At 41.8% G+C, this 27314-nt stretch overlaps 1 protein-coding gene across 1 annotated transcript in view; it reads right to left on the bottom strand.

The window, feature by feature from the left end:
* Positions 1-27314, bottom strand: part of SV2C (synaptic vesicle glycoprotein 2C) — a 190080-nt gene that overhangs the window by 13008 nt on the left and 149758 nt on the right. Inside the window, exons 5-12 of the mRNA XM_074360014.1 lie at positions 19422-19555; positions 18854-18943; positions 14823-14933; positions 14285-14373; positions 11178-11327; positions 8167-8300; positions 6450-6653; positions 5833-5992 (exon numbers count right to left, since the gene is read on the bottom strand). Coding sequence (XP_074216115.1) covers positions 5833-5992; positions 6450-6653; positions 8167-8300; positions 11178-11327; positions 14285-14373; positions 14823-14933; positions 18854-18943; positions 19422-19555 — 1072 coding nt within the window. The remainder of the gene's footprint in view (positions 1-5832; positions 5993-6449; positions 6654-8166; positions 8301-11177; positions 11328-14284; positions 14374-14822; positions 14934-18853; positions 18944-19421; positions 19556-27314) is intronic.

Genomic DNA, 27314 nt, shown 5'->3' with positions numbered 1-27314 from the left:
GATGAATGGATAAAGAAGATGTATCATATATACGCAATGAATACAATTCACCTATAAAAAAGAAGGCTATTTTGCCATTTGAGACCCTTCATTCACTTTTTTTATTTTTGCACTTCAAAAACCAGAATTTTCTAACTGGCATAAATATTTCCATTGCATCAAAAACAACAAAATACCCAGAAATTAACTTAGCCAAGGAGGTTACCTATACTCTGAAAACTGTAAAACACTGATGAAGAAAATTGAAGATGATACAAAGAAATGGAAAGGTAGCTTGTTCTCTTGGATTGGAAGAACTCTGTCAAAAACTCAAGACATTTTTTAGAGGACTAGAACAAACAATTCAAAAATTTATATGGAACCATAAAAGACCCCGAATTGCCAAAGCAATCTTTTGTAGGACTTTTTAAAAATGTTTCTCTCTCTTTTGTTCAGAGAAGCCATTTGGCCTAAGCCATTGTGTGATCTAAGTCTGGCCTAGAACAGGTCTCAGTAATCTTAACAGAACAAAAAACAAACTGTTATCAGGTAAGAGAAGTAACAATAGCAAAGATAACAAATCAGTTGTAAAGACTTCCAGTTCTGTTTCAAAGGTAAAACCCAGCCTGAAACCTTTGAGCTATTTTGCAGAATTTAAACCCCCCTTAGGCGCAGACTCACCAGATCACCTGGAGCCTAAGGGATGTTGATGTTGACCTTTTCTAACCCTCAGTGACTTCAATCAACTAAAGCTCAGACTCTGCCCATGCCCCTTCATGAATATGCATATACCTATAGCTTAAAGCTTTTCCAGCTTTGCAGCTTTGGGGAAAAGCTTCTTTGGGAGAGATGCCCAGTGTTCTCGCTTGCTGCAAGTAACAAATCCTTCCTTCTCCCCATTTTTGGCTTGGTTGTGTCTTTTGGCTCTTGATGCCCACCAAGAGGCGAACTCAGTTTTGGGGGACACTTCTACCCCTTTCTCTGCCCCTTAAATTGTCGTGTGCCAATCAGTGTCCATGACCTTTCTAACCTGGGGAAATGGCTAAAATGTCATTGGGCATCTGTTTAAAACTCTGTAATCATTATGTTATGCTTGTCTCTGATACCAAGGTTTTGAGGAGCGAAGAATGGTATTGATATTTACACAACGGAAAAGTGTAGTAAGAAATATATTTGATATTTGTCCCTGGTTTCTAGCACAGAGCTCCTGAAACCTGAGTGATAGGAGTGTCTTCAGTTACTCATAAGAAGCCCCTTTCATCACCTCAGAGTTTATGCTAATGAGTGATTTAGGGAGGGGTGGGTTACTAGAAAGAGTGATTAGAGGTTGGAATTGGGGGAAGGGCGAGAAGGGCTGGAGATTAGGTTCTATGAAAACTCTTGAACAACAAGATTTGATGAACTTTCAAGTTGGTGAACTCTACCTAGAAGTACTGAGAGGGTGGTGCGCCCGGACAGGGCACAGGAGCTCCATGCTACTTCCCTCATTACGTTGCCCTGTGCATCTCTTGTGTCTGGCTGTCACTGAGTTCTAACCTCTTATAATAAATAGGTAAACATAAGTAAATGTTTCCCTGAGTTCTACAAGCCATTCTGGCAAATTATCGAACCCAAGAAGGGGGTTGTGAGAACTCCAATTTATAGCTGGTTGGTCAGAGGTACAGGCGATAACCTGGCTTGTGTTTGGTGTGTGACGAGGGGGCACTCTTGCAGGAATTGAGTCCTTACTCTGTGGGATCTGATGCTAACTCCAGGTAGGCAGTGTCAGAACTGAGTTAAATTTTAGGACATCCAGTTAGTGTCCACTGTGAGTTAGAGAACTGCCTAGTGTGGGGAAAACCTCACATATTTGTTGGTCAGAAGTGAAGAATTGAGAATAGATGGGAAAAAATAGAGCTTTTCCTACAAGTGTTTGCAGTTGCTGTTTTGTTCTAATCTGCAGGCACAGAAAAGTGCTGGTCAATAAGTAAAGATAATTTTAATTTCAAAATTTCCTGCCTTTTAATGAAGTGATTTACGGTCTGTGAAATAAAATTCATATTTTATGGCCAGACAAGAAAAATTTAAACATAAAACATCCTTCTCCGCCTTCTGGCCTCCTCTCTCCCCGCCCTGGGCATTGTGTATCTGCATTACACGTGGACTAAACCTCCCCCATGGGCGGAAAACCTGCTTAACCACGAAGAGCAAGGTCCTAGGATCAACAAGACAGCTCCTTAAAAGATGACATTCCTCTTTGATCTTGTCAGGGGTCACATGACCCACCAGGATGCCACTTAGATCTGGATTATGCAAACTGTCAATAACGCGTCATTTGACGGACAGCCCTCTGTTTCCGAAAACTTACGTAACTGTGCCTTGACTTCTAACCAGTGGGACAGTTTTCAGAGCTTTCTGAGATGCTCTTCTCAGGTTATAATCCTCAAATCTGGCTTGAATAAAATTTCCTATTTGTTTCTTAGATCAACTGATTAATTTTTCATGGACAGGTAGCTCATAAAAGACACAAAATTAATACAAGAGGAATACAGGAGGCAAATCAGGATGAGGAGAAGAGCAAACATCTGGACCATGCAGATGTGACCTTGACGCAGTCTCTCCACCTCCTGACTGCACAACAGAGCAGGAAATGTGAAGAATGACTGGCTTTTATCATAGGAAGCGAGGAGACAGAGCTGCTCCCCAGAGCGGGTCCTGCAACTCCCTGCAGACTGAGCGGTGGGCTCTGCATACAGGAATGGTGCACTGCGGTGGGAAATGTCGTGTTCTCACTGGTGCCTTCACAGTAAATGCAAAAGTAACCCCGACTGAGAGTCAGAGGTTTAACATTAAAGGTCACATCCGTACAGTGGTTGACAAGTGTGGCTTTCAAGTGCTACAACTTTCATGGCACTTAGACTATATCCTAAATCATGTTTTCCCACCGGGATGTGGATAGGAGTTGTCTGCTAAATGGCTTAAGAGGTTATTTTTTAGTTTAGGGCCTGGAATCAGAGTGTCCCATTCTGATTATTAAGGACAGATTCTAGAAACTGGGCAAGGAGTTGGCAATGTTTTCAAGTTCTAGCTTGAAAAATCGCAGCCTCTAACCAGAATTCTCGCCAGGAGGCATCCTATTCTGCTTCCACAGGGAGGAGAGGCTACAGAGGACCTGCACACAGAGCAGCTGGGGTTTTCCTCTAGCAGCTGAGCCACAGATCAGCGGAGGCCACATTATGTGACTGGGAGGAACACAGCAGAGGTGGAAGAGAAGGTTTTAGCCTGAAACAGAGCAGAGGTGCTGGCTAGTTCACCATGGCCCTGGGATGCAGCTCTGGAGGACAAGCAATCTCTCCATCACTTAAGGAAGCAACTTCCTGCACATGATCTGATAACATCAGCTTAAATGCTGGAGAAGGTCTGCTAGCAGGTGTGGCTACAGTGAGACTGCACCTTGCTGATTTCTGAGTCCTAGCCCAGCTGCTGTGCTCCAAACACATCCCTGTATTTTGCCGCTCCGGTAACTGAATGCAACAGGAATATGATGGCTGACTGGTGCCCAGGACAGGCAGGACTCCCCTGAAGGTGACAGTCACAGCCTTGCTGAACTTCCTTAGACAGCTTGCCAGTGGTCTGGGATGGTTCGGCCCACCTGGTCTTCCATCCTTGCTCTGCCATGGGGCTTGCCTTGTGGCTCTCCCAGCTTTCACCTCCCTCCCCGTTGTCTCTCACACAGGCGTTTTCCCTGACAAAACCTGTGCGTGTTTAATCCCGTCTTGTGCTCTGCTTCTCAGAGGACCTGAGCTAAGACACAGAGCCATCTCTGTTTTTATCCTGGTTGACGTTTAACCTTTCCGACAACAGAAATACAGCAGGTCCACATTTCTCATAGACAAACCTGCCCGGTTCGTGGTGTTTGTTTTATAGCCAGGTTTTTGCCACAGAATACTCACCCTTCCTACGTTCCATTCCTACGGCAGAGGGATCAGCAGCTAATCCATTTAAAGCAGTATCACACACTTTCACAACATAAAACAAAAAGTTCGCAGGCTGTGACACAGCCTTGCTTTATCCATTGAGGGGCTTTTTTTAAACATCTAGTTTAATCCACATCTGGGCCCAGTTTGAAGGATGAGAAAGAAAGCAGACTGCAGAGTCTTAACCTGGTTTTGGCAGCACCCTCATCCCGAGACCTGCGGCATCCATCCCAGGAGCTTGCCCACGAAAGAGGGTTAGCGTTTGTTGAACAAATGCTGGACACACACGGTGTGTACAGTTCCCTTCTGAGACTAAGTGGTCAATAGAAGGTTACTGATTAGAGTATTTGATAAGCAGACATTCCTAATTGTTTCAGATGCTCTGCAGAGACATGGATACAGGAGTACCTATCAGCTCAGTGACAGATGTTCCAGAAAAAGAAATACAAGTTAGAGAGGATGGGCAGGAAGAGAATGTACCCCACTGGGGACGATAAGTAAAAGGAGGGACTCAGGATTGGTAGAAAAGTGGTGTCCCAAGTGTCTCTGTATCATCCTAGGAAAAAACCCTCCTCCATTTCAGAGTCCAGAGAATCCTGAGTCCACCCTCTAGCAGAGAGGGCCTCCAAGGTGACAAAGCATGCACGGAAGAAAAGAAGGCAAAGGCCATTTGTCCTCGCTCATGTCAAATGCCAAAACAGGGCTTCTATGCTTTTAATGGCTCAGCTGCTGAAGCTCTACCCCGAAGCCCTCCCTTCTAGCCCTTTTTCTGATATGAGGCGCAGAGTCTCTGTTTTGGGAACAGATGTATAATTTTCTTCTCTTAGCAATCTTTTTTCATTAACTGGAAATGTGTCAGGCTTTCCTGCAGCAGATCAGGAAGGGCAAGAGGTATGTTCTAGAGACCTCTTTGTGGTGCCTTAATGCAGAGCTCATGCAGACACTTGCAAATGGAAGATAAGGACCCTCTTAGGACTGATAAGCGGCCCCGAGAGCCTCTTAGATGCTCTCCCTCACTGCTTCATTATAGCCTTCTCATATTAGTAGCCAGAAAACTAAAGCATGCACACAATTAAATTCTTTCATTGCTTTCACCGCCCTATTAACTCCTGCTAGCAACTATATTCCCCTACATTTTCTTTTTAAAAGATACAAGTAGATGTAGAAAATAAATAAGCTACAAGGACATACTGTACATATTGTTTTGTAACTATAAATGGACTATATCCTTTGAAAACTGTGAATCACTATGTTGTACACCTGAAACTTATATAATATTGTACATCAATTATACCTAAAAAAAAACAAGTAAAAAAAACTTCAAAGCTTCACCTTGTCTAATAACTTACCTACAAATACCCATATATATATATACTCAAAAGCCTTCCTAGGCAAACTTACTTTTGATTTTCTCATACCGCATTACAGTCAAATATATATATATTTAATATTAATATTGAATATATATATATTTAACCACATAATACACGCATACATTGCTAAATATAATCTAGCTGTAAAAATTGGGGACAATTCAAATACTTTTCCTATAATTGTTCCAATGCAATTATTTAGCATTTCATTTATGATTATCCATGGTCAGCAATCATTATGTATCTCCAGGAATATTTGCAAGTTGAGAAACTAATCTCCAAACTGTTTTCAAAGTCATAACATTTTTATGGCACCAAAGGTAATACTCAGTGAAGAAGTAACAATGTTTTGCCTCATAAAAAAAAAAAAAATAAGATACAGGTAGAACCTACAACTTTGCAAGCCAGATGTCTTTTGGATTTTTGCTTTCTTGGAAAAATGACAGTTTGGCTTATTTTCTCTGACTTTTCTGGGATCCTGTGGGGCTCAGAGTGCCCCTTCCTAGACGTCCAATTCAACATACCTTCGGTCTGTGGGGTACAGTTCCACGGTGACCACATCAAGAGAGTTCCAGGCTGAGATGGTCAATCCATTGTACAGACACAGCATGCCTATCATCATGGATTGGCTGGTGCCAAACCAAAGGAAGAAACAGCTGATCCCCGAGAGCACCATGGAGCCACCTGCAGACAAAAGGCCAGGAAGTTTCCCGTCACCATAGTAGAGCCAGGATGCCTTGGGTCTTTGAGATCTTGCAGCAAAACTGAATCCCAAGAGGAAGCTGCGGGCTGGGTTCAGGTACCAGTGTGTTCACCTGTATGTAAGGTTTGCCTCTACCTACCTTCTGAAATCAGCAAGCATGAAATGTGTATCATCAATTACTCAGCTTTGTAAGCAGAAAAATACACATTAGTCATGCATAATTAGCTTTGCAGTCTGTTAACTCCCAGAAGCCACTCCAATGAGATGTAATTACACATAATTTTTACTAAAATTTAGTCCTAATGGAAGGTCTTAAGGGATTTCTCCTCACCTCTGTGGGATGCAAATCCTCAGCGGGGTGGGAGACTACAATGAGAGGCAGACTCCCTCTAGATTGTAGGGGCAGCTCTTGTATTTTACATGAAACCAGGCACATACCTAGCATCGTCAAGCGCCCGATTCTGTCCATCAGGAGAGCAGACACTATGTTCCCTGGCAACACAGCCAGTGTCCCCAGGAAGTTGACAAAATAAATCCAGTAGGCACTATAGTCATCATCAAAGGTAATCTGGCATCCTGTCTTGTTGTGAGCAAATGAGCAGTTCTGAAATTCGCTGTCGATGAATTTATATGGCTCAAAATCTGCGGATACAAAAGAAAGACAATTCATCAAGCTCTCCACAGTTGTGCACCAGTATAAGAAAGTCTGTCGAGAATTCAGAAACGCATCATGGTACTGTAAATTCCTTGAGGGCTTCAGGGCCTGGCCAAAGCACAGGGTCTAGTCTAGGACCTCACATTACAGAGCAGCTGAAGGAAGGAATACCTTTGTTGAATAAAGGGATAAGGAGTCCAGTTATCTTCTGATTTCTTATGGTTGGTCGTTGCTAGTTACATGACTTGCTTACTCCATTATGATGTGACTTTGTCATGTTACACAAGGACTACTGATCATTATAGTACTAATAGCTTCCATACTATAATTACAGAAATAATTTGTTTTCAAAATGTGTATCAATCAGCCTTAGCATTGCCATTTTATGGGGCTCTGAGGCAGTGAGAAGGAACAGGATTTTCCTGGGGTTCCTTGAGGCTGAATTGATAACTGAGGGTCTAAGTGGAGGGATCCACCAAAAAACAAGAGTCAGCCTCACTGGAAGATCACTAGCATTCACCGCCGACTTTTTTTTCTCGAACTTGGGTCTGCCCAAAAGGGGTTGCGGATGATGCTGAGTTCTGCTAAAAGGCAGTGAGAGTCAAAATTGCTGTTGTCTTTGCTGATCAAGATCTGCCTAAAAAGCTGGTCTTCTGAGGTTGAATGGGTTGGAAGACAGGGAGAGCACTGTTTAAACACATCCCAAGGTGCCTGGCTCCTTTCTCACTTAGAGTGAGACAGAGCTGACTCCTGTCTGAGCACCAAGAAGGCAAGGCTGGCAACAGGGTGGCCTTGATACTCCTGCCAGGGTCAGGCTGTAATTTTGGTCTCATGGGACAGACAGACCAATCAATGTATGGGAGTGGAGATGCCTGGGCTTGACAATCAGATAAGCCTGGGCTCAAATGTCAGCTACGTTCTATGACTGTGGCCAAATTACTTTATTTTTCTAAGCCTCAGATATTGTGAAAATGAAAGGAGACAATGAGTGTCTAATAACCTGGGGTAGGAACCAGCATACAGTAGGTGCTCAATCAATGTTTGTTTCCCCTCTTTTTTCCCCGTGGGTAGTTTTCCAGACTCCATTAAATGGACTGGATAAAAAAGACTATCCGACTGAGCAGAGCCATGTGTCGTCCATCTCCGCAGACAGTGGTTCGGGCATGCTCACTTAAGTAAACATCAGATTTTGAAACCAGGGTTATCAAAACTAACAAAGTACAGGTGAATTCTCTGCTTTAAAAATGATCCATCACAGGATTTCCCCACCGACCCCCCAACTTGAAACTCAGGAAGTTCCAGCTGCATTAAATTTGACAAAGACAAACAATACAAGCTCAATTTCGATCCATCCTGATGGAGGGAGTCCATTCATTCGCACTTCAACCTCCATTTCTCCCATGAGCCTCTGCCCACACCTATCACCACACAGGTGTTACATTTCTGCCAAAAACTAGGCCCTCTGAAGAGGCCCCAGGGATGGCTAAGTAGCACACCTACCTGTGTTGTTAAAAGAAGAATTAATAAATGTGCAGTTCTTGAAGTAGATGTCAGCTGAAGTCACATCCTCAAAGACACAGGACTTAAAATCCGAATCTTTGAAAGTTACAGATTTGAGCTTGATCCCTTGGAATCTGTCCAACACACAAAAAGATTCACATCAATAACTGTATCCATCAGGGTTCAAGGCTAAGTCAAACAAATTCAGTGATGTGACGTCCCACTATGGACTTTCTTAATTAGAAAGGACATTGGTTTTTGGATTTTCTAAGCTCTTAGCATTTCCTCTCTTTTCCTCATGCATCCTGTCCTTTGGCTATCTCATTGCTCACCAATAAGATTTTCTACCAGAAGAAGAGATGGCATTCAAAATAACTTCATTTAGCTTTTGGCAATGTTGGTAAAAGGTTTTGTGGAGTATGCAGTTGAAAGGATTGAGTTTGAAGATTACCTGTGGCTATTGATTCTTTATTTTTCAACCCTATCCTCTTGTTCCTTCACATATGCCTTTATTTAAAAATTCTCTACTTGGGATTAATAGCTCTAACTGAGGATGTGCTCCCATGCTAAGTTTTAGTGAAAGTCTGTTTCCCAGGCTGAAAACTTAAGGCTTCTTCATTTCAGTGTAGGGATTTCCAATTATCTTGAAGAGAGGATGGGAGAATTCTGCTTTATTTATGTGAGGAATGATTAACTCAGGGGTCAAGAAACTCATGGCTCACATACACATTTCCAAGAATAGTTTTCTTCTCACAGCCAAGAAGTATTCCTCGAACCAAGTAGAATGGCCGTGGCTTTGCTTATTTTTGGAAATGTATAGAATTATGAAAGCTCAGATACATTTTTGGGTGATGCAAGGAGAAAGGTAGAGATGCCAGTAGTCCTAATGATCCTAATATCTAAGAAGAGTCTATGGTTCAGACCTATCCACGTTGACAAGGATGCCCAGGAGACATGGATAAATATTCATCAGGGTGCGTGGGTAATTTGTTAAGAGACTATGGATGTATACTTACCCAGTCACTGAAAGGAAAATGCTAGTTCAAATGGAAAGAAGTTATATAAAATACCACTCTTACTAGAGCAGAAAGGGACTGATGGTCCTAGGCAAGTGACCTCACTGACTTAAAAGCAATCCACTATTGAGTACTTTCAGAATTGTTCCCACCCTAATGCCAGACGGCATTTGTCAGCTCAAAGTGTGCTAAGTGCCTAAGTGACAGACTACCTTAAAAAACAATCTTACTTCAACCCCTACTCCAGGGGTCCAGAGGAAAACCATCTAACCATCTAAGTCATAACTCTATCCACTAAAGGAGGGGAAATAATGACACATTTTAAGAGGATCACTAATTTCTTGAAATGGAACTGAATTTAGAAAAGGGAAACTTTTTATTTTTGGAATGGATACTATACACACAAAGAACACAGGGTACAAAATTCAAAAGGTGGAAAAAGGAAAAAGTAAGTCTTTTCCCGCCATCCTCAGGCCACCCAGTTCTTTCTCCCAGAGATAACCACTGTTGTCAGTTTCTTGTATGCGCTTCCGGGAGCATCCTGTACACAGGCTCCTGGCAAATGAGATGCTATTCTACACTTTGTTCTCCTGATAGTCTACCTGGGAGGTCATTCCCTATCAGCACATAAAGAACTGACATTTTACGATGTTGAATAGGAAAATTGCTTTTTAAAAAATGAGTTTTACTAGTGGTATTTCAAATTTCCTTGAAAGACACACAAAAAAAAATCTATCACCTTCTAAAATAAACATATATTTCACAAGGATTTTAATGCTATTAAAATTATTAATCATTACATTACTAAAATTATTAATAATTATATTGCTAAAGCAAAAAATTTCTCCGTAATGACTGAATATCCAGCTTAGAACTGCTTATTAAAATTAGGACCATCAGAGACACACACACACTAGAAATTTCTAATGGAGTAACAATACTTTTTAAATAAATGAAATAAATTTTCACCCTAGAATTACAAAGCGCTTGACCCCAATGTTTCTGCTGAAAAACAAGTACAGATTCAAGTCAGTATTTTATGTGGGAGAGTGAAGGGGAAACCATACGGCTTGGATAAGGATTCGGCCAGTCACTGAATTGCCCATCCAAACAATGAGCTCCAAGCTGGTGACTCTGCTCTTCATTATACAAGCCACAAGCATCCCACAGAATTATTTTTCATCCTTCCAAACTGGTTTTTGCCTTGGGAAACTTGGGTCAATTATTTTAGATTTTCACTTTTATCACTTTTGAAATTGGGACAAATTCCTAAGAATGATATAAACCAACAGGAACTCCTGCCAGCAATTATCTGCTCAGACAGCAAATCGTGGGTAGAAACAAGAACCTGGTCCATCCCATTCCTTCTCTGAAAGAATGAACCAGAACCACCTTTTTGAGTTCGTTCTCTCTCCTCCAGATTCCATACTAAAAAAACGTCCTTTGCTAATTTATTCTGTATTTTCCAAGGCCCTAACTTTGGGGAATCATTCCTGTTCTCTAATCGAAAACTCTTCCTAATACAAATTAACCCCGATTCATGACTCAGTAGAGCAGAAAAGGCAGGCATATCCAGAGACAGAAAACACGTCATCAAACTACACGTCAGATTTCTTCTCTGAATTAAATAACATATAACCTATCTTATTTTCTCATAATCTTCATGTTTCTCTTCCATTGACTTATTTTGCTTGCTTTCCAAGGCCTCTCTGAATGTTCTTTTCATTACCAGTCAATGATCCACTCCTTTATAAACGTGAAGCAGTTCAGTTTCAGAATCAGTTGTAAGTGAAGTAACTGATAAACATTCACCTTTTCTTTAAAGGCCATTTGAAGTACTCACATTCAGTCTGAAAATGATTACATGTACAAACTAAAACAAACAAACAAACAACCAACACCAAAAAACTATGCATGATTTAGTGCCATGAAAGCTAATAAGAAATACATGTTTGAGACTAGGTAGAAAATTAAATTATTTAAAAGTTTCTGGACCTGACATTGTAGTATTCCATTCCAGAATTAATCTGATTTGCCATTGTAAAGTTAATAGTGACATTCGAAACAAGTTTCTGGCTATTTCTCAACACGTTCAACTGCAGATGTTTAATGACATCAGGGAACCAAACGGATAATCCGTAGTACCTGAAAGACAAAGAAATGTGAGTTTGTAAAGGTGCCGGAACACCAGTAGCTATGACCATCTCCCTGACATTTTCAGAGAGGTGGTGGCTCCCGGAGAAGCGCTTCTGATTAGGACTGGCCCCCTCTAGCATTATGAATCATCAAATAGTTATCTGCACTGTGCCTCCCCACCACAATTAAGTCTGCAAAAATCAAGCAAGAGGAGTGGCCTGGGTTTACCTGGAGAACCCCAGGTCTGTAATTCCTGAAGCCCTCTTTTGGGAAGAGACACTCATAAGAAGCCCATCCTGTACCAGCACGTGGCATCTTGCCCTGATGTTTTTCTCATCACCTCAGGCTGCACTGAAGAACCCCATCCCCTAGTCTGGTGCTACAAACTCTTGGGGTCCAAAAACTGTGAGGGCCCTTAAAGAACAACCTCTTTATTACTGGAAATCTTTCTCAGTTCCTACATTACTGTGGTACTCCTAGCCTAGGGGCAGAGCCCCATGCTCGAAGAGTTTCAAGGCTGGGAAAAGGGCCCTTTAAGTTATTCATCAGAAAAGCCAGGTTATTTCCTTCTTTCTGCCTCTCAACTCTAATGTGTTATTCTAACAGGTTACAGCTCAGTCTCTTCAGAACGGCAACTACTAACCACACGTGGTTACCGAGCAGTTAAATGTAAGTATAAAATATCAAATTTGAATATTTACAAAAAAAATATAAAATTAAGTCATTCATCATTTCAGATTGATTAAATGTTAAAATGATAATATTCTGGACACAAATGAGTGAAATAAAATACATTATTAAAATTAATTTCACTTGTTGCCTTTTTCTTTTTTTTAAAATGTGACGGCCAGAAAATTTAAAATGACACACGCATGTGGCTGACATAATCTTTTCACTGGACAATGCTGCTCTAAACTGGTGGTTCCCAAAGCAGCGTCCCTGGACCACCAGCAGCAGCATCTGAGAATGTATTAGAAATGCAGATTCCCAGGCTCCATCCAGACCTGCTGAATCAGAAATTGGAGGGTGGAGTTTTCCAAGAGATTCTCCTGATGCACATTCAAGTTTGAGAACCATTGCTCTAGTTTATCCCCAGTTACACTGAGTTCCAAAGGGGAACAAGTGCTTATGAGCATAGCTTTTGCAGACAGACACGCTAGGTTTGAATCCTGGCCTTACCACTTACCAGTGGTGTGATCTTGGGTAAATTATCTAAGCCTCAGTTACCTTCCTGTCTCTAATATCAGAATGATGGTGGTACCCACCTTCCTGGGTAGTTCTCACATTAAATGGAATGCAAAGTACGTAGCACACAGTGAGTGCTCAAAAGACTAAGTATAAGACTAAGTTTGTATCATCACTGCTGTCATCAGGATTCTGAAATATCTCTGCCCCAGGATTCCATAGACTCCAACCCTTTTTCTTCACAGATCATGAAATAATTACTGCAGGGGTGTGAGTGGTGTCCACTGAGTAAGAAATGACTTGGGATTAGCAGGGCTCTCTAGTCACATTTAGAGAAGAAAAATCTTTAAAACCAGCAACAAGGAGGGAAGCATGATAACCTAGAACACCCGTCATCGATAACATGAAGGGGTTTCAGCTAATTTTTCATTTATTCAGCAAATGTTTACTGAATAGCCACCGAAGGCTAAGCACTGTTTGAGGTTTCAGGGGCATGATAAGGAAATCACAAAGCTTAAAATGTGGTCCGTAATAAGTAAACAAAGTAAACAAACCGTAACTTTTGCCCTGTAACTCTTCACTTTTGTCTTGCTTATCTTTGCATGCAGCCAATGTGTAGCACACAGTAGGCATTTAATACTTGTTATTTTTCAGCCTTCTCTTCCTTCAGAGATGAATGGGTTTTTTAGAACCTGAGTGGGAGTTACTTTACATCTTCTAAATCAACCCTCTCAATTTAGAAATAAGGAACTAAAACTTGGTCATGTCCCCAAGTCACAAGAGAACACCCCCCACTTTCTTTGTCTCTTCCTTTCTTACAACGCACAGCACTGGGAAAGGCTGGTCATCCATGATGACTTGCTGTTTTAATTTAGGGATGTTAAGAAATGGAACTTACAGCATCAATACTGGGCTCTACCAGGCACTGAGAGCCTACTGACCTGAAAGTACAGGGTGCCTACCTACCTGCCTTTTTAAAACAGTAACTTAGGCAAAAATTGAGTTGCATGGAAATTCTAAAGTGTATATGTCAACCATTAGCAAATAAAATTCTGAAATGTTCTCCCAACCGCCTCTTTTCCTAGAGCATAGATATGGTGATTTTACCCATTCGACAACAACTATTTATTGGGTGCTTATTATGTGCCAGGGTCATGTAACAGTGAGCCAACCAGTTTAAAATCCCTCTTCTCACAGACCTTCCAAAGGGGGAAGACCGAGCTTTCTTTATTCTTTATAGAATAAAAAAAGCTCTTTGTCAATTAGAAGATGGAAGTTGCGAGGGGAAATAATAAAGCTGAGAAGGGGACAGGGAGCCCCGAGGGGCTGCAGTTTTTAAAAAGGTGCTTCAAGGAGGTATAACTGAGAAGGTGACATCTGAGGAAAGACTGGAAGGAGGCACCGAAATGAGCCAGGCCACAGCTGGAGGCCGAGCAAAGGCCCGAGGTGGGACGTGTTCAAGGAAGTTCTGGCACGTTCCAGGAAGAGCAAAGAGCCTAGTGCGGTTGGGGTCAAGTAAAAGGAGAGGAGGGTGGAGGAGTCACGGGGACAAATCATTCACGGTCTCAGCGGACTTCCTAAACACTGCTGGTTAGCTTTACAACAAAATAAAGAAAATGACTGGCTTATGAAAACTGTAATTGTCAGCAAATCTAAGCTGAAAAAAAAAATTCTTTCCTAGAGGTTAACAGCATCAGGCTAAGAAAAGAAAGCAGTGTGATTGGGAGTTACAGTGTGGAAATGGAAAGATGTCACTCACCAAGGACTTAAACACCACTTACCCAAAGGACAGGGTGAACCAAACAATGGTGAGCTTTATGGTGTTGTCCCGGACTGGGTAGGTGAAACATCTCATGAAAGTCAACCAAATCTGTGAAATAGTAGAGAGTCAGTTTTCTTCTGCAGTAACCCAGTCAATCCCACTCTTCAATCCCCTCCAACAAATTAGTACAAATGTTGAGTTTTCTTTGGGCTGGATTATTTTAAATTTAAAATGTAAAAGCTAAAGGCTGTAGGAAACCAAATACTGGAATTTTCATTTGTTAGTTTCCCGGAGGCCAATGGACAAAGTAACTCAAGATTTCAGCACATCCTGTCACTGCCAAGAATCCTCGTCTAACACCTTCCCTTCTAAGATGGAGAATCTTGGCTACCCCACTGATCGCAAGGGGATCCTATTACCCGGTCCCATTCCAGGAGTTAGGTGTCCTGAGCAGAAGTGGGAAGAACCCCATTCATGGGACTGGTTCAGTCATCCCTGATTCTGACTAACCTCAAGCAACAAGTTGGCCCCCAAGTCAATTCGGGCTTGTTACTTACTCCATACAGTTCTGTGCGGATCCGAACAAAACACCTCCTGTACCATGTTCCTGTGTCACTCTCAATTTCAATCAGCTCATCTATTTGTCTTGGGGTTTTGATTCTGTTTACCTGTAAAGAGCAACAGAGGGCAAAGTGATGAGCCGTCTTCTCTGAAGTTGCAGAGTTTAAGCTTATAATTTGTTTTTAAAGGAGCAAAAGCTGACTCCAGCAGAAAGGAAGCAGGTATTTGATACAGAAGCAGGTATTTGAACATATATGAGACCACTGCTGTTAGTATACAGACTCAAATGGCACCTAAAAGAACTGAATAAAGGATGAATGGGAGGGAATACCATAGAGAAATGGGGGAGGAACAAGTAGTAATGGAATAATATGAAGCCAAAATACCCTTCTCTGAATTATTACTAAGAAGGCATTCATTAGCAGATAAAACATCTAGATAGATTCGATTTTGGATTAAGAATTACTTTGCTTGACTTAGCATGCATAAGTTCCTGGGTTCAATCCCGGTACCTCCAGTAAAATAAATACATAAAATAAACCTAATTCCCACCCCCACAAAAAATACAAAAACAAACAAAAGAAGAATTATTTTGCTTGAAGTAAAGTGACTGTACACACTTTTCTTTGGAATCTGTCTATTTGATGAATTTGGCTGCTAAATTTGGAATCTACAAATTTGCCTTAAAGCTTTCCAATCAAACTTTTATTCCTAGAGCATCCCTGTGACCTTTTCTTCTTCCTCCCACACCGAATCCACAGTGACTGGTCATCAAATACCCACAGGTGACCATGAGGCGAGGTCCAGTGAATGAGCTTTGACTACAAGCATCAACACTGACTCTTCAGTGATAGATGAAGAAATGATGGAGGTTCAGCCTGAGAAGCTGTATACATGAACTAGTCTCCCTTTGCTAAGGACAAGAACCAAGAGTCAGGAGAAACAATGCTTTCAACACAGAGAATGAAGCCTGAAAATAGACAGGAAAAAAATGAAGAATGGTTCCTTTGTGGACCTTTCTCATCTGAACCTGTTAGTCAACACCCACCTGCTTTTGATACACCTGAGAGCGGACACAGAAATGTGTACACATGTTACCCCTACCAGAGATAACTTCCAAACAGATCTTTTGGAGAGTCTGCCAACATCTGAAGCAGGACTTCTATTGTAAGAATCCAAGAGTGGCTTCTGACAGATGCAATTTGGGGACCCTTGGTATTTTCAAATTATACCAGGTGGGCAATAGCCTCTTCCTGACTATGTAAACAGAGATGTCTGCATTTAATGAAAATTATGTCTGAGTTAAATATGGGATTCCAAATAGAGTCAGTTCCAAATCAACCATGTAGGCATTATTTTGTGACACTACAAAAGTTTTGGGTTTTTTTTTAACCACAAGGTATTTTTTTAATTGAATAAAAGATTCTTTAAATTCTATAGTGCCTAACAATTTTCAAAAGTTTCACACAGATGATTTCATATAATCCCATAATAACTCAGTTTTTTTCTCCTACCCGTATATTGCCCCTCCCCACTGGTAACCACCAGTTTGTTCTCTACGAGTTCGCTTCTTTATTTTATTCATTAGTTTGTTGTATTTTTTTTAGATTCCACATGTAAGTATTTTTGTCTTTCTCTGACTTATTTCACTTAGCATAATACCCTCAGTCCATCCATGTTGCTGTAAATGGCAAAATTTCATTGTTTTTTTATGTCTGAGTAGTATTCCCTTGTGTATGTATGTATATGTGTATATATATCTCTATATATCACATACATTCTTTACCCATTCATCTGTTGATGGACACTTAAGACTGCTTCTACACCTTGAAAATTATAACAAATGCTGTTATGAACATTGGAGTGCACCTATCTTTTTGAATTAGTGTTTTTGTTTTTTCAGCTATATACCCAGGAGTGGAATTGCTGGATCATATGGCAGTTCTATTTTTAGTTTTTTGAGACACCTCCATACTGTTTTCCATGGTGGATGCACTAATTTACATTTCCACCAGCACTGTACGTGGGCTTCCTTTCCTCCACACACTTGCCAGCATTTGTTCTTTGTGTTCTTTTTGATAATAGTCATTCTGACTCAACATACTGCTTTTGGGAGCTTTTCTCTTCTCCACTCATCAGGGTTTGTGCAGTCTTTCATTGGCACCCACGGGGAGCCAGGCCTGGCACTAGACCCCAGAGACACAAACATAGAACATCACACCCTCCAAGCAATGACCTCCAAGCAAATAGAAAGTATTCCAATAGAATCCCTGTCAGATGGGAGAGACGTATTATACAGGAACACCCAAGCTGAACTGAGAGTGAGAAATAAGGCCTTGTGGACTGTGGAATTTGAGCTGGAGCTTATGGAGAAGTACATCAGCTGCCATGTGTGTAAACTATTTGAAGGGCATTCCAAGTGGGAAGAGTACCATGTACAAATGTCCCGAGGTGTGAGAGAAAAGAGGGTGTTGGAATCTACAAAGAGTTTGGGATTCCTGAAGAACAGTCCAAAGGCAGAGAGCAGTGAGTAATGAGGGCTGGACCAAATCAGTGGCAACAGGGTAGAAATTAAGGGACAATGATGAGAGATATTTAGGATGGAGGATAATAGGACACAGTAATTTCTTAGATATGATGGAGATAAAGGAAAAAAAGAAAGAATAGTTTTCAGCATTCTGATTTGGATGGTACTGGTAGTACTTGCTGTTGAATTTGGAAAAAGAAGTTTGGAAACTCTCAAGATGAGAAATTCAGATTTTGAAATTCAGAATTTGAAGGGCTTATTCAGTACATAGGAGTATGCCCACAAAGCCTTCCAACATGCACGTCCGATGCACAGCAGATTTGCCCAGTAGGAGCTAGAGATCCAGGAGGTAGCTGAGATCAGCTGGGCGAACGTGTAGGCTTAAAAGAGAGGTTAGATGCAAATAAAGCCCTGAAAAACAATATTTAAAGTAGGCACACAAAAAGAAGAGCTTAAAAAGGAGACCTTGCAGGAATGCATGTAAATTCACTGTATTGTAGATATAGCAAGGAAAAAGACATATGTCATGGCAGAATCACGTAATGACTTCGAAAGTCACATATAAATGACTTGAGATTACCCTTCCTTTTAGAGTGTTCCCACCTTATTCCCGCCTAACCTTTGTATAGTCATATCAACATGGTTGGCCATGAGTGAACTTGGTAACTCAGAACTTCTGGAAGGAAAAAGCAGGTTAGCAGGGCAATGAGGCCCTACAGAGATGCCTTCTCAGAAGTCTTGGGTAAAGGGTTTATACTCATCTGCCTGAGAAGGAGTAAGAGACACTGAGTATCTAAATGATGTCTCAAGACTTCCCTTGCCTTATGATCCTTTAATTTTAAAATACTCCTCCTCCACTGGGCATCTACCGAAAACAAGAGCCTGCTCAAAGGCTTCCAGAACCTCAATGGAGGACATGTGTTACTCATCCTCATTTCTCCATTACACAGCATAAAAAATTTTGCTAATTAAGAATCCGTGATAATTTGGATAGAGGCCGGAATGAAGTCTATCTTTACATGATGAAAAATTCATTTCTTATTAAAAAATGAAATAAATAAATAAGATGTCAGCGGACTGTTTCAACAGGAACCATTTCACATATTTTATGAACTATGATTGATATTATTTAGAAGACACTCAAGATCTTACATATATCCCCATTAAACTTATTTTAGACAAGAACTTTTTTGTTTAACTGTACCATGTCAAAGGATTTAAAAATCCAATGTTCTTTCCAAAACATTCCATGCATCCAATTTTCATTCATTTAGACTAGCTATACATTGAGAATAAATTTTGCGTCTAGAAGATGGGAGAACATTCCATACGGAGGGAGCAGCACACACAACAGCAGAGCAGGAGGCTTAGGTAAAACGGCAGCAGGAGGCACCGAGGATGCGTGTGGCTGGTGCAGCCAGAGAAGAAATTACAGTCAGGCCTTTTCAGAAGAAGTTGCTGGGCCCCTGGCCTAGACGATCACTGAGAAGTCAGACTCACCGTGAAGACCTTCTCAGGCTGACCCCGTGCTCTCATGTTTGTGTCATGAATTAACTTCAGAATCATCCAGGCTTCATCATGTTTTCCAACCTAAGAAATATGAGTAGACACGAAGTACCAGGACATGAAATGCACATACTCACTGATTTCCCATAACCACGTGGTATTGTCAGATCAAGGCGGGTGTCAGAGCGCAAATGCATTTAGGTTCATCCCATTGGAACATACAGACTACCTGGACATCCCTGAGGGCATCAGCAGGTCAAGGGATGTGCCTCTAACTAGAAATAGCACCCGTGGATAGTGACTTTCATTTATAAAACAATAAGCCGTGTTCTCTTCCTTGAGGGAAATGACTTGATTGAGGAGGAACTTTGGTGCTTTCTTGCCACGAGGCAGCTTTTTCACATGTTGGTTGTTGAAATAGTGTCTCCATGACACCAAACCCTCCATAGTTTCATAATAGGAAGGGAAAATGTACCTCCCAAAGAGGAAAAGGTACTACAATTAAAGGGAACTTGTTCCAAGGTACAAGGCTTCCTTGAGTATTTGTAATAATGACTGTTACCTCCAGCAAGAACCGTGGGCTTTCAGGCATGAACGTCAGGGCCACCACTGAGAAGACGCAGGGGAGGGCACAGACGATGACGAACACACGCCAGCTGTGGAACTGGTAGGCCGACCCCATGCTGAAGCTCCATCCTGGAAAAGGAAGAGGGGAGGAGTGAGGGAGGGCGCCCCCCCAGACCACCCGCGGGCAGAGCCAGGCCTCCGCCCACACTGTGGGTGTCCACACCTCCATTTATTAGTCCCATCTTACCACCCACAGGAGAATGAGCTGATCTGGGCTTTAGCCACAGCGACCAGCTCAACGTGGACCGCCAACAGCAGTGCTGAGGAGAATGGTGCTTGGAATTAAAGAGGTCTGGGCCCAGGGATGGGGGTGCATGTGTATTTTGGTACCACCAAACTCCAAAGGCCAAGGTGATTGAACTGGGGACAGTACTTTTTCCAACAGGCCCCTGTGCTGGATGTCTTCTGTTTGCTCCTCCAGCCCATGCTCCACTCTCGTCCATCCCCATGTGCCAGGAGATGGCCCCTGCTCGGCTATACCAACTGGCTCTCTTGCCCTCTGGCTTCCAGTTGGGTTTGAATAAAGGAGTCCTGTCCTGGCAGGAGAACAGAGGGCGGGAGCCGGGTTCGGGATATTTATTCCCCTTGCTTCCCTCCCTGCTGTGCCCAGCTGCACGGAGGTGTGACAGTGGGTGTGCTCATCCCCTGGCACCTTCTCCCGAAACCACAGTTCTTGTCAGTTTCTGGAAATCCCTCTCTGCTCTCACCCTCTGAGGCATAAATAGTGCAAGGAACTTTTTTTTTGGATAGAAAAATTCTTTCATCAAAACAAGTTTACATGTTGACACTTATGCCTTAACAAGAATAAATCTGTCCAAATTTAAACTGTATTAAGGACCAAACAGATACAATGTAATAGCAAGCGTTCCCTCAGAACAGTGGGTCCTGGTTCCACTGTAAGATCTCTGAAAAGCAGAACTCCAGCTACTGAACTAATTCAAACTTTTCAGCTATAGGTAAAAACAATTACCCGTGAGATCAAAGCTTACAATGCTTGTCACGTGCAGACACTGGTCTTAAGCCTTTTTCCCATATTCATAGTTTCCAGACATGAAAAGTGTCTGAGCTACTGCAAACCACCTACTGATCTAATATTCAAAATATTTTAGAAATGCTATCTGTAAATTACCCTTAAATTCTGTGTTAACTTTGGTTCACTCTGATTCAATAGCTGGTAATAACGTATAATGAAAAAGAATATGGAAAGGAATATATACATGTATAACTGAACCACTATGCTGTACACCACAAACTAACACGACATTATAAATCAATTATACTTCAATTAAAAAAAAAAGGGGGTACAGGACGCCCTTCTGCTACTAGCCCCAAGGTGCTTTATTATTCCGAACTCTTTTCCATGACCCCTCTCTGAGGGTGTCATTGGTTTCCTGCTGGCACACTGACCAGCACGATTATTAAGAACTGGCATGTGCCAACCTTTCCATGCGCATGTGTCATACACTAGATCAAGAGAATTTTAAATTTCTAAATAGTATTTGACTATAAAATAATAAAAACAAGCCTAATAGGATACCAACAGAAATCTCATCTCTTCAAGAACTAAAAGGAAACCAATATTTGAATGGATTTAAAATTGTGGAAAGCAAGAGCCAACCATGATTCTAAATGAGAAATAATGAAGCATATCAAATCTAATTGAAAACAGAGAGATTTATAGAGGCAAAGATGAATTATGTGAGGCAAAATTCTATTTTTTTTTTTTTTTTTTTGCAATGCTTGGTATTTAGAAGGCTGCTGTGAGCAGAAATCAGATAGTCTGTGTTTCATGCCCGGGAGAGTGGTGTAATTCTTCTCTGTTCACTCAGGAGTCAAGTGAGATTCTGGAGGTCACATGAGTTCCTCAAGGCTGCCCAGCTGAAGTTATATACCAGGCTCTTCCCCACCAGGATTTGAGGCAGAAGCTTCCACCACACATGTCCTCATGTCTATGCTTACATTCAAACAGAATTTGTTGATGAATGGGGTAAACACCAATGACATGCTACATCAGTCTTAGATTAATAAACATTTTCTGGGAATTTAATACATAAGGATTATGTGGATTACTAAATTAACTACATCATAAATCTACAAGGGGATGTCTACTCTCAATGTTTTATGTAGCAGAAGTTCAAACGTCTCAAATATCTAAAACACAGAAGAAATTCTGATGGAACAGGAAAAAAACACACCTTGTTCACTTCGTATTTGATCTTAGAGCTTCATAGAAAGGACTTTTTTTTTGAACGCTCTATATCCTATTCTTTTATATACTGCATGAAAACGAAAAAGCTTTGGATGGCTGAGTTCAGCAAAGGTAATGTTTTAAATTCCAGGCTATAGCACGGTCCATGAGGAAAGAGTGAAGACGAAAGAGAAAAGCTTTCTGGTGCCTCTGCAATTAAAATAATTGCAGCCAGAAGATGCAGTTTTATTTAAAAAATAGGGTAAGTTATTTACTCAAGGAGAAAGTCACACTAGTGGGTGGAGCAGGAACCTTCTTGTGGTAGACAGGATAATGCCCCCACCGCCCTCCCCAAAGATGTCCTCTCCTAACACCCAGAACCTGTGATTATGTTACCTTACACGGCTAACATATTTTGCAGGTATGATTTACATAAGGATCCTGAGACAAAGTTATTATCCCATATTATATGGCTGGGCCCAACCTAAGTACACAGGTCTTTATAAGGGCAAGAGAGAGGCAGGGGAGTCAGAGTGAGAGGAGAAGATGTGATGAGGGGAGCAGACGTCAGACTGGAGAGAGTTTTGACGATGTTACAGCACGGTTTTGAGGATAGAGGAAGGGGCCACAAGCCAAGGAATGTCGATGGTTTGTAGAAGCTGGGAAAGGCAAGGACATGTAACTGCCCTCGAGCTTCCAAAAGGAGCCTCCAGAAGCCCTGCCAACCCATTCAGACTTCTGACCTCCAGAATCATAAGATAATAAACTTGTGTTGCTTAAAACCAGTAAGTTTGTGGTGATTTGTCATAGCAGCGATAGGAAAGCAACGCACTTCTCTTTGTAGTTAGAGTGCTGCCATTAACTGGATCAACATACATTACATTGGAGAATCTTAGCTCTCTTCTCTATGAAAGCTCAGGCTCCCTGCTTTTGCTTGGACTTCTCCAGGTGCCTCTCCAAGGACTTCAGGCTTCCTGACAGCAGGTCTTAGAAAGATTACCCTTCATTCTCACTGCTCCTGAGTATCACATCAGTGGGAGAGACACCAACAGCAATGTCATTCCATTTAGCAGTTTTCAGCCTATAGAGGAAATGATCATGACCAGCTACACTCAGAAGAGAAGAAGCTGGTCCAGAGTCCAGCTCTCAGCCTAGAATGTAGTTTCTTCAGGTGTAGATTCTTCTGTCCACAGCAGCTGAAGTTCAGCCTGCTCATTGCTGTTCAAGTCCTTCTCTACTTTATTAGCCATGAAGTCTGCCTTCTGGTCCCTTGCTGTGTGTGTGTGTGTGCGTGTGCGCGTGTGCGTGTGCGTGTGCGCGTGTGCGTGTGCGTGTTTTCACACCTCTAGAGCCAACAGAAACTGATGCCCACCTAGGTTTCTGAGCTCGTCTTCTGCAGGTCCCCTCGCTCACTTGGTCCATCACACCGACCTGCTGCCAATTCTCTGAATATACGAAGCTTAATTTCATCTTAAGGGCTCTGCCTTATTTCCTAGGAAGTCTAGTCATGCACTGAGAGGATGGTGGTAGACTTGATCCAACATTTCTATGGGTTCTGAAGTGAGAGGGCTTTTTTAGTACCTCTTTTTCTCCATGAAGTCCCCTCGGAGTCTTGCGTTTGATGTTTTCCCTGCCCGGCCTGCTCTGTGTGAGCATCTGCACACATGAATGCTTCCTTCACACCTTCCATGTCTCAGTTTAAGGTAATCACCTCATAGAGGGCTGAATACCCAATCCCACTCGTATCACCAAGGCCCGTTTTATTGTCACCATAGCACTCATCGCTAACTAAAGCTGTGTGTTCATTGATTTTTTTCAAATTTACGATCTGTCCCTCTCCCCACCATGAGAGCAGGAACACTGTTTTTGTTACTTACAAGTACACCCCCCAGTGCCTATAGCAAGTCCTGGTCCATGGCAAGTGCTCTTTAAATGTTTGTTAAATGAATGTGTACACACACACACACACACACACACACACACACACGCACACTCCTTTATGTGTTTACATGTTCATGAACATGTGCAGAATCACTGCAGGCTACTAAGACATTAGTTACTCAGGTTTTCTTTTGACTTTTTTCCCCCTGAATTCACACTAAACAGCAAAACAACTTTGATCTACTTTTTCAAATAAAACTTGTATACAATAAAATTTATTATTTTTTAACTTGCATTGTTCTTTGAGGTTGATAAATGCATACAGTCACGTAACCACCATCATAATCAGGATACAGATTGTTCCATCTCCCCAAAACATCCCTTTCTTCTGCCCCTTTGGAGTTAACTCTTCCTCCATTCCTAACCCCTGGCAACCACTGGTATGTTCTCTGTCCCACAGTTTTGCCTTTTCCCCAACATCATATAAATGGATTCGTACTGTACACAGTTTTAAATTCTGGCTTTCCACACTTAGTATAAAACACTCATGCAGACTGTTACACATATCAACAGTGGGTTCCTTTTCATTGCTGAGTAGTATTCCATCATGTGGATAGATATGTTTGTTACCACTCATCAGCTGAAGGACAGTTGGAATTTTTCCACTTTTAGGGGATTATAAGTAAAGCTTTTATCAATATTTCAGACAGGTATTTTTGTGTCCCAAAGTTGTCCCTTTCTCTCTTGGGCAAATACCTAGGAGTGGGTGAATTGAGTCATATACTAAGTATATGTTTAGCTTTATAAGAAATTGCCAAACTATTTTCCACAGTGGCTGTACCATTTTGCCTTCCTATCAGTAGTGTATGAGCGTTCTAGCTACTTCACCCCTTCCCATCATTTTTTGGTCAATTTTTTTTTTGGTTAAATTTTGCCCATCATGGTTTTAATTCGCACTTCCCTCACACCTAGTGATATCTTGATTTACTTTCTGTTCATTCATTCATACTTTTCATTGCCAGTCACAATGCTGTGATATGCAGGCTGATAAGATTTATTCTCTGCCCTCAAGGAGTCAGAGTCCAGAGAAGAGGCAGATTTGTTACCATACACAATGAACAGTATGACTCATGCTAGAACAGGTTCTAAAGAAACGGAGCAGAGCAGTGGCAGAGATGTCTACCCCAGGGAGTCTTCTTTCAAGAGCTGTAGCCAGATTTCTTGTCTGATTTGGGCCCATGAACAAAGAGAGTGAATTCTTACATTTCTAACACTCAAGTTACAATTGAAATCAGTACTTAAGAAGTAGAGGAGATCAGCCAGGACTGACTGTGCCATGCCTGATCCCCAACCTTTTCCTGCTGTAGTACAACCATCTGACCGGAGGAGAGGGAAAGAGGAGAGCCCTAGAGGTAGGAGGGAGTCTGAGAAAAGGAGTTCCCTTGCACGGATATGCCCTGGGGGTCGGGGTCGGGGAGGCTGATGGATGATATCCTGTGGCCTGAATGAGGGATAGGCACAGTGAGGATCTTGAGAAATGGCCCTGCAGATGCTTTGTAAAATGAAAATACCCCATTATCTGGATTAAAAGTGAATGAAAGAATGAAGGAGTGAAACACTGACTGTCATAACTACTCAGCCATGAATTCTTGGGACCCCTCCCTGGCTCCATTTCAAGATGGCTTAAATTTGAATACGAGAGTGACACCAAACCCAAACCACAAGTCTGCAAGTATGGAGACAGCAGGAAGTGAAGGACTAGAAGGTGATACAAGCCACAAGCAACTGGGAAAGCGGCTGTTGCTGTAAGATACTCATCTGCACTTAGTAAAATGGATTCTCTTAACTGAGCTCTTTATTTTGGCACCATGCCTTTTTTGTCTTAGAAAAAAAAAAAGATTCCTGCATAGATGTGGTTCTATTGTCCTTTTGACTTTGTTTAAAGTACCCATAAAAATGTCATACTGAGCGATTTATCTATATATAATGTAAATTCCATGCAAGGAAGGACCTCAATTAAGGCATCACCGAAAGCAGTTACTGCATCACGCTAATCAGCCGGGCGCTAATAAGAGCGTTGTGTGTCCTGCATGATAATCAAGGCCATTCACTAGGCTCAAGCTCATGTGCTCTGTGACTGCGGAAACCAGCTGCCTCCCCAGCTGCCTGACTAGCTGCAGTCTCTCAAGGTGCCAAGGCAGAAGTGTGGGATGTGTGTAGAAGAATGCTGCTTTCATGTTCTTTTCTGGGCTCTGTCCCTGAAGTGCTGCTGAATTAGCACCTACTCTACTGATCTGTATTTGGTTGTTAGTTATGTGATTATTAACAATCACACAATCTTTGGTAAGAAGACAGATTTTAGGTGCAAGACACAGATCCAATATTCTAACACATTAGTATTAATTAATTAATATTAATAAAAAATAAATTATAGGTGAGATCAGTTTTCAATAGGTAAGAAGTAAGTCACCTATATCTATCTGTCGGTGGCCTTCACTCGCCAGGCACAGAGCCAATTAAATTCTCTTTGGAAAAGCAACTCAAAATCCATTTTCTCAAGTGGCCAACGGGCTTAGGATGGGAACAATGACCAGACGACTTTCTGACTTTCTTCCTACAGAAATAAAACTTTACCCCCTCAACTTGGTTTAAAATACAAACACTGTCTAATCAGCATGAAATGTTAATCCTCAGCTAGAAACTCAGGGTGTCGTGCACCTATATCAGCTGTGACTCTGTAAGATTTAACCAGATGCAGCTAGACAGTCCCTGTGGCTGATATCAGCAGAGATTTTTCACCTTCTTCTCATTTGTTAAAAAAAAGTGGGGGGGGGAGGTGAGAATGAGGGGAATAGTTAAATAAACTATGGTGCAGCCATGTAGTGCAAGACCATATAATAACCAGAGATTTTTCTGAACTGATTTGGAAACTTTCCAAGTTATACTGCTCAGTGAGGGGGGGGAAAAAAAAAAACACTTCCCCAAACAGTGTACACAGCAGTGGTTTCATTTTTATACACATATAAACTGTATCATCCACATCTAGAAAGCAAGAGGGAGAAACAGACACGCAACTGGTTTACATGGCTACTCAAGGTGGGAGGAGGAGCTGTCAGCAGACTTTCACTTCGGCATTACTTCTTTAATTTTTGAGCTTTGTATCACTTTTTACTCAAAGAGGGGGAAAAACTTTTTCAAACAGCTGAACGCCTTTGCTTTTTCTGAACTGTAAGGTCTGGTGGGAAAAGAGAGACGATAAGGAACTAGCATGGTGATGTTGACACTATTCAGCACGTATATGACTTTCAGAACTAAACTAGTGTTATTCATTCCAATTGAGGCAAATCTAAGCATTGACACTACAGGGTTCATTTACGGAGAGCAGTGCAAAAGGGCCCTGGCATCTCTGGGTGGGAAGGAAAATGACACTCACAGACCTCTTATCTTTAAATCTGTAACTCTGGTCAGATTCTGATTTTGGCTTCTCAGGCCAAGGCCATTGCAGCTTGAGCTGTGACGGCATGAGCGCTATTGCCAACAGTGATACACAAAGCAATCACACACACACACACACAGTTCTGTAGCACATAATCCCTCCCTCAAGAAGTGAGAACCAATTCAGCTGGAGTTATACGGCCCGGGGAGAGGGTCCAACTAACGGCGGCGGCCATCTGTCTCTAAGAGCAGGCCCAGGCAAGAAGCTGACCTTTCTTGCTACTTTCTCTGTTTCTGTTTTCAAGCCCTGGTCCTACCATTTGG

Source organism: Camelus bactrianus, chromosome 3, assembly GCF_048773025.1.
Source record: "Camelus bactrianus isolate YW-2024 breed Bactrian camel chromosome 3, ASM4877302v1, whole genome shotgun sequence".
Lineage (NCBI taxonomy): Eukaryota > Metazoa > Chordata > Mammalia > Artiodactyla > Camelidae > Camelus > Camelus bactrianus.
Note: the sequence above shows the minus strand (reverse complement) of the source record. Positions and strands in the feature narration are given on the sequence as shown.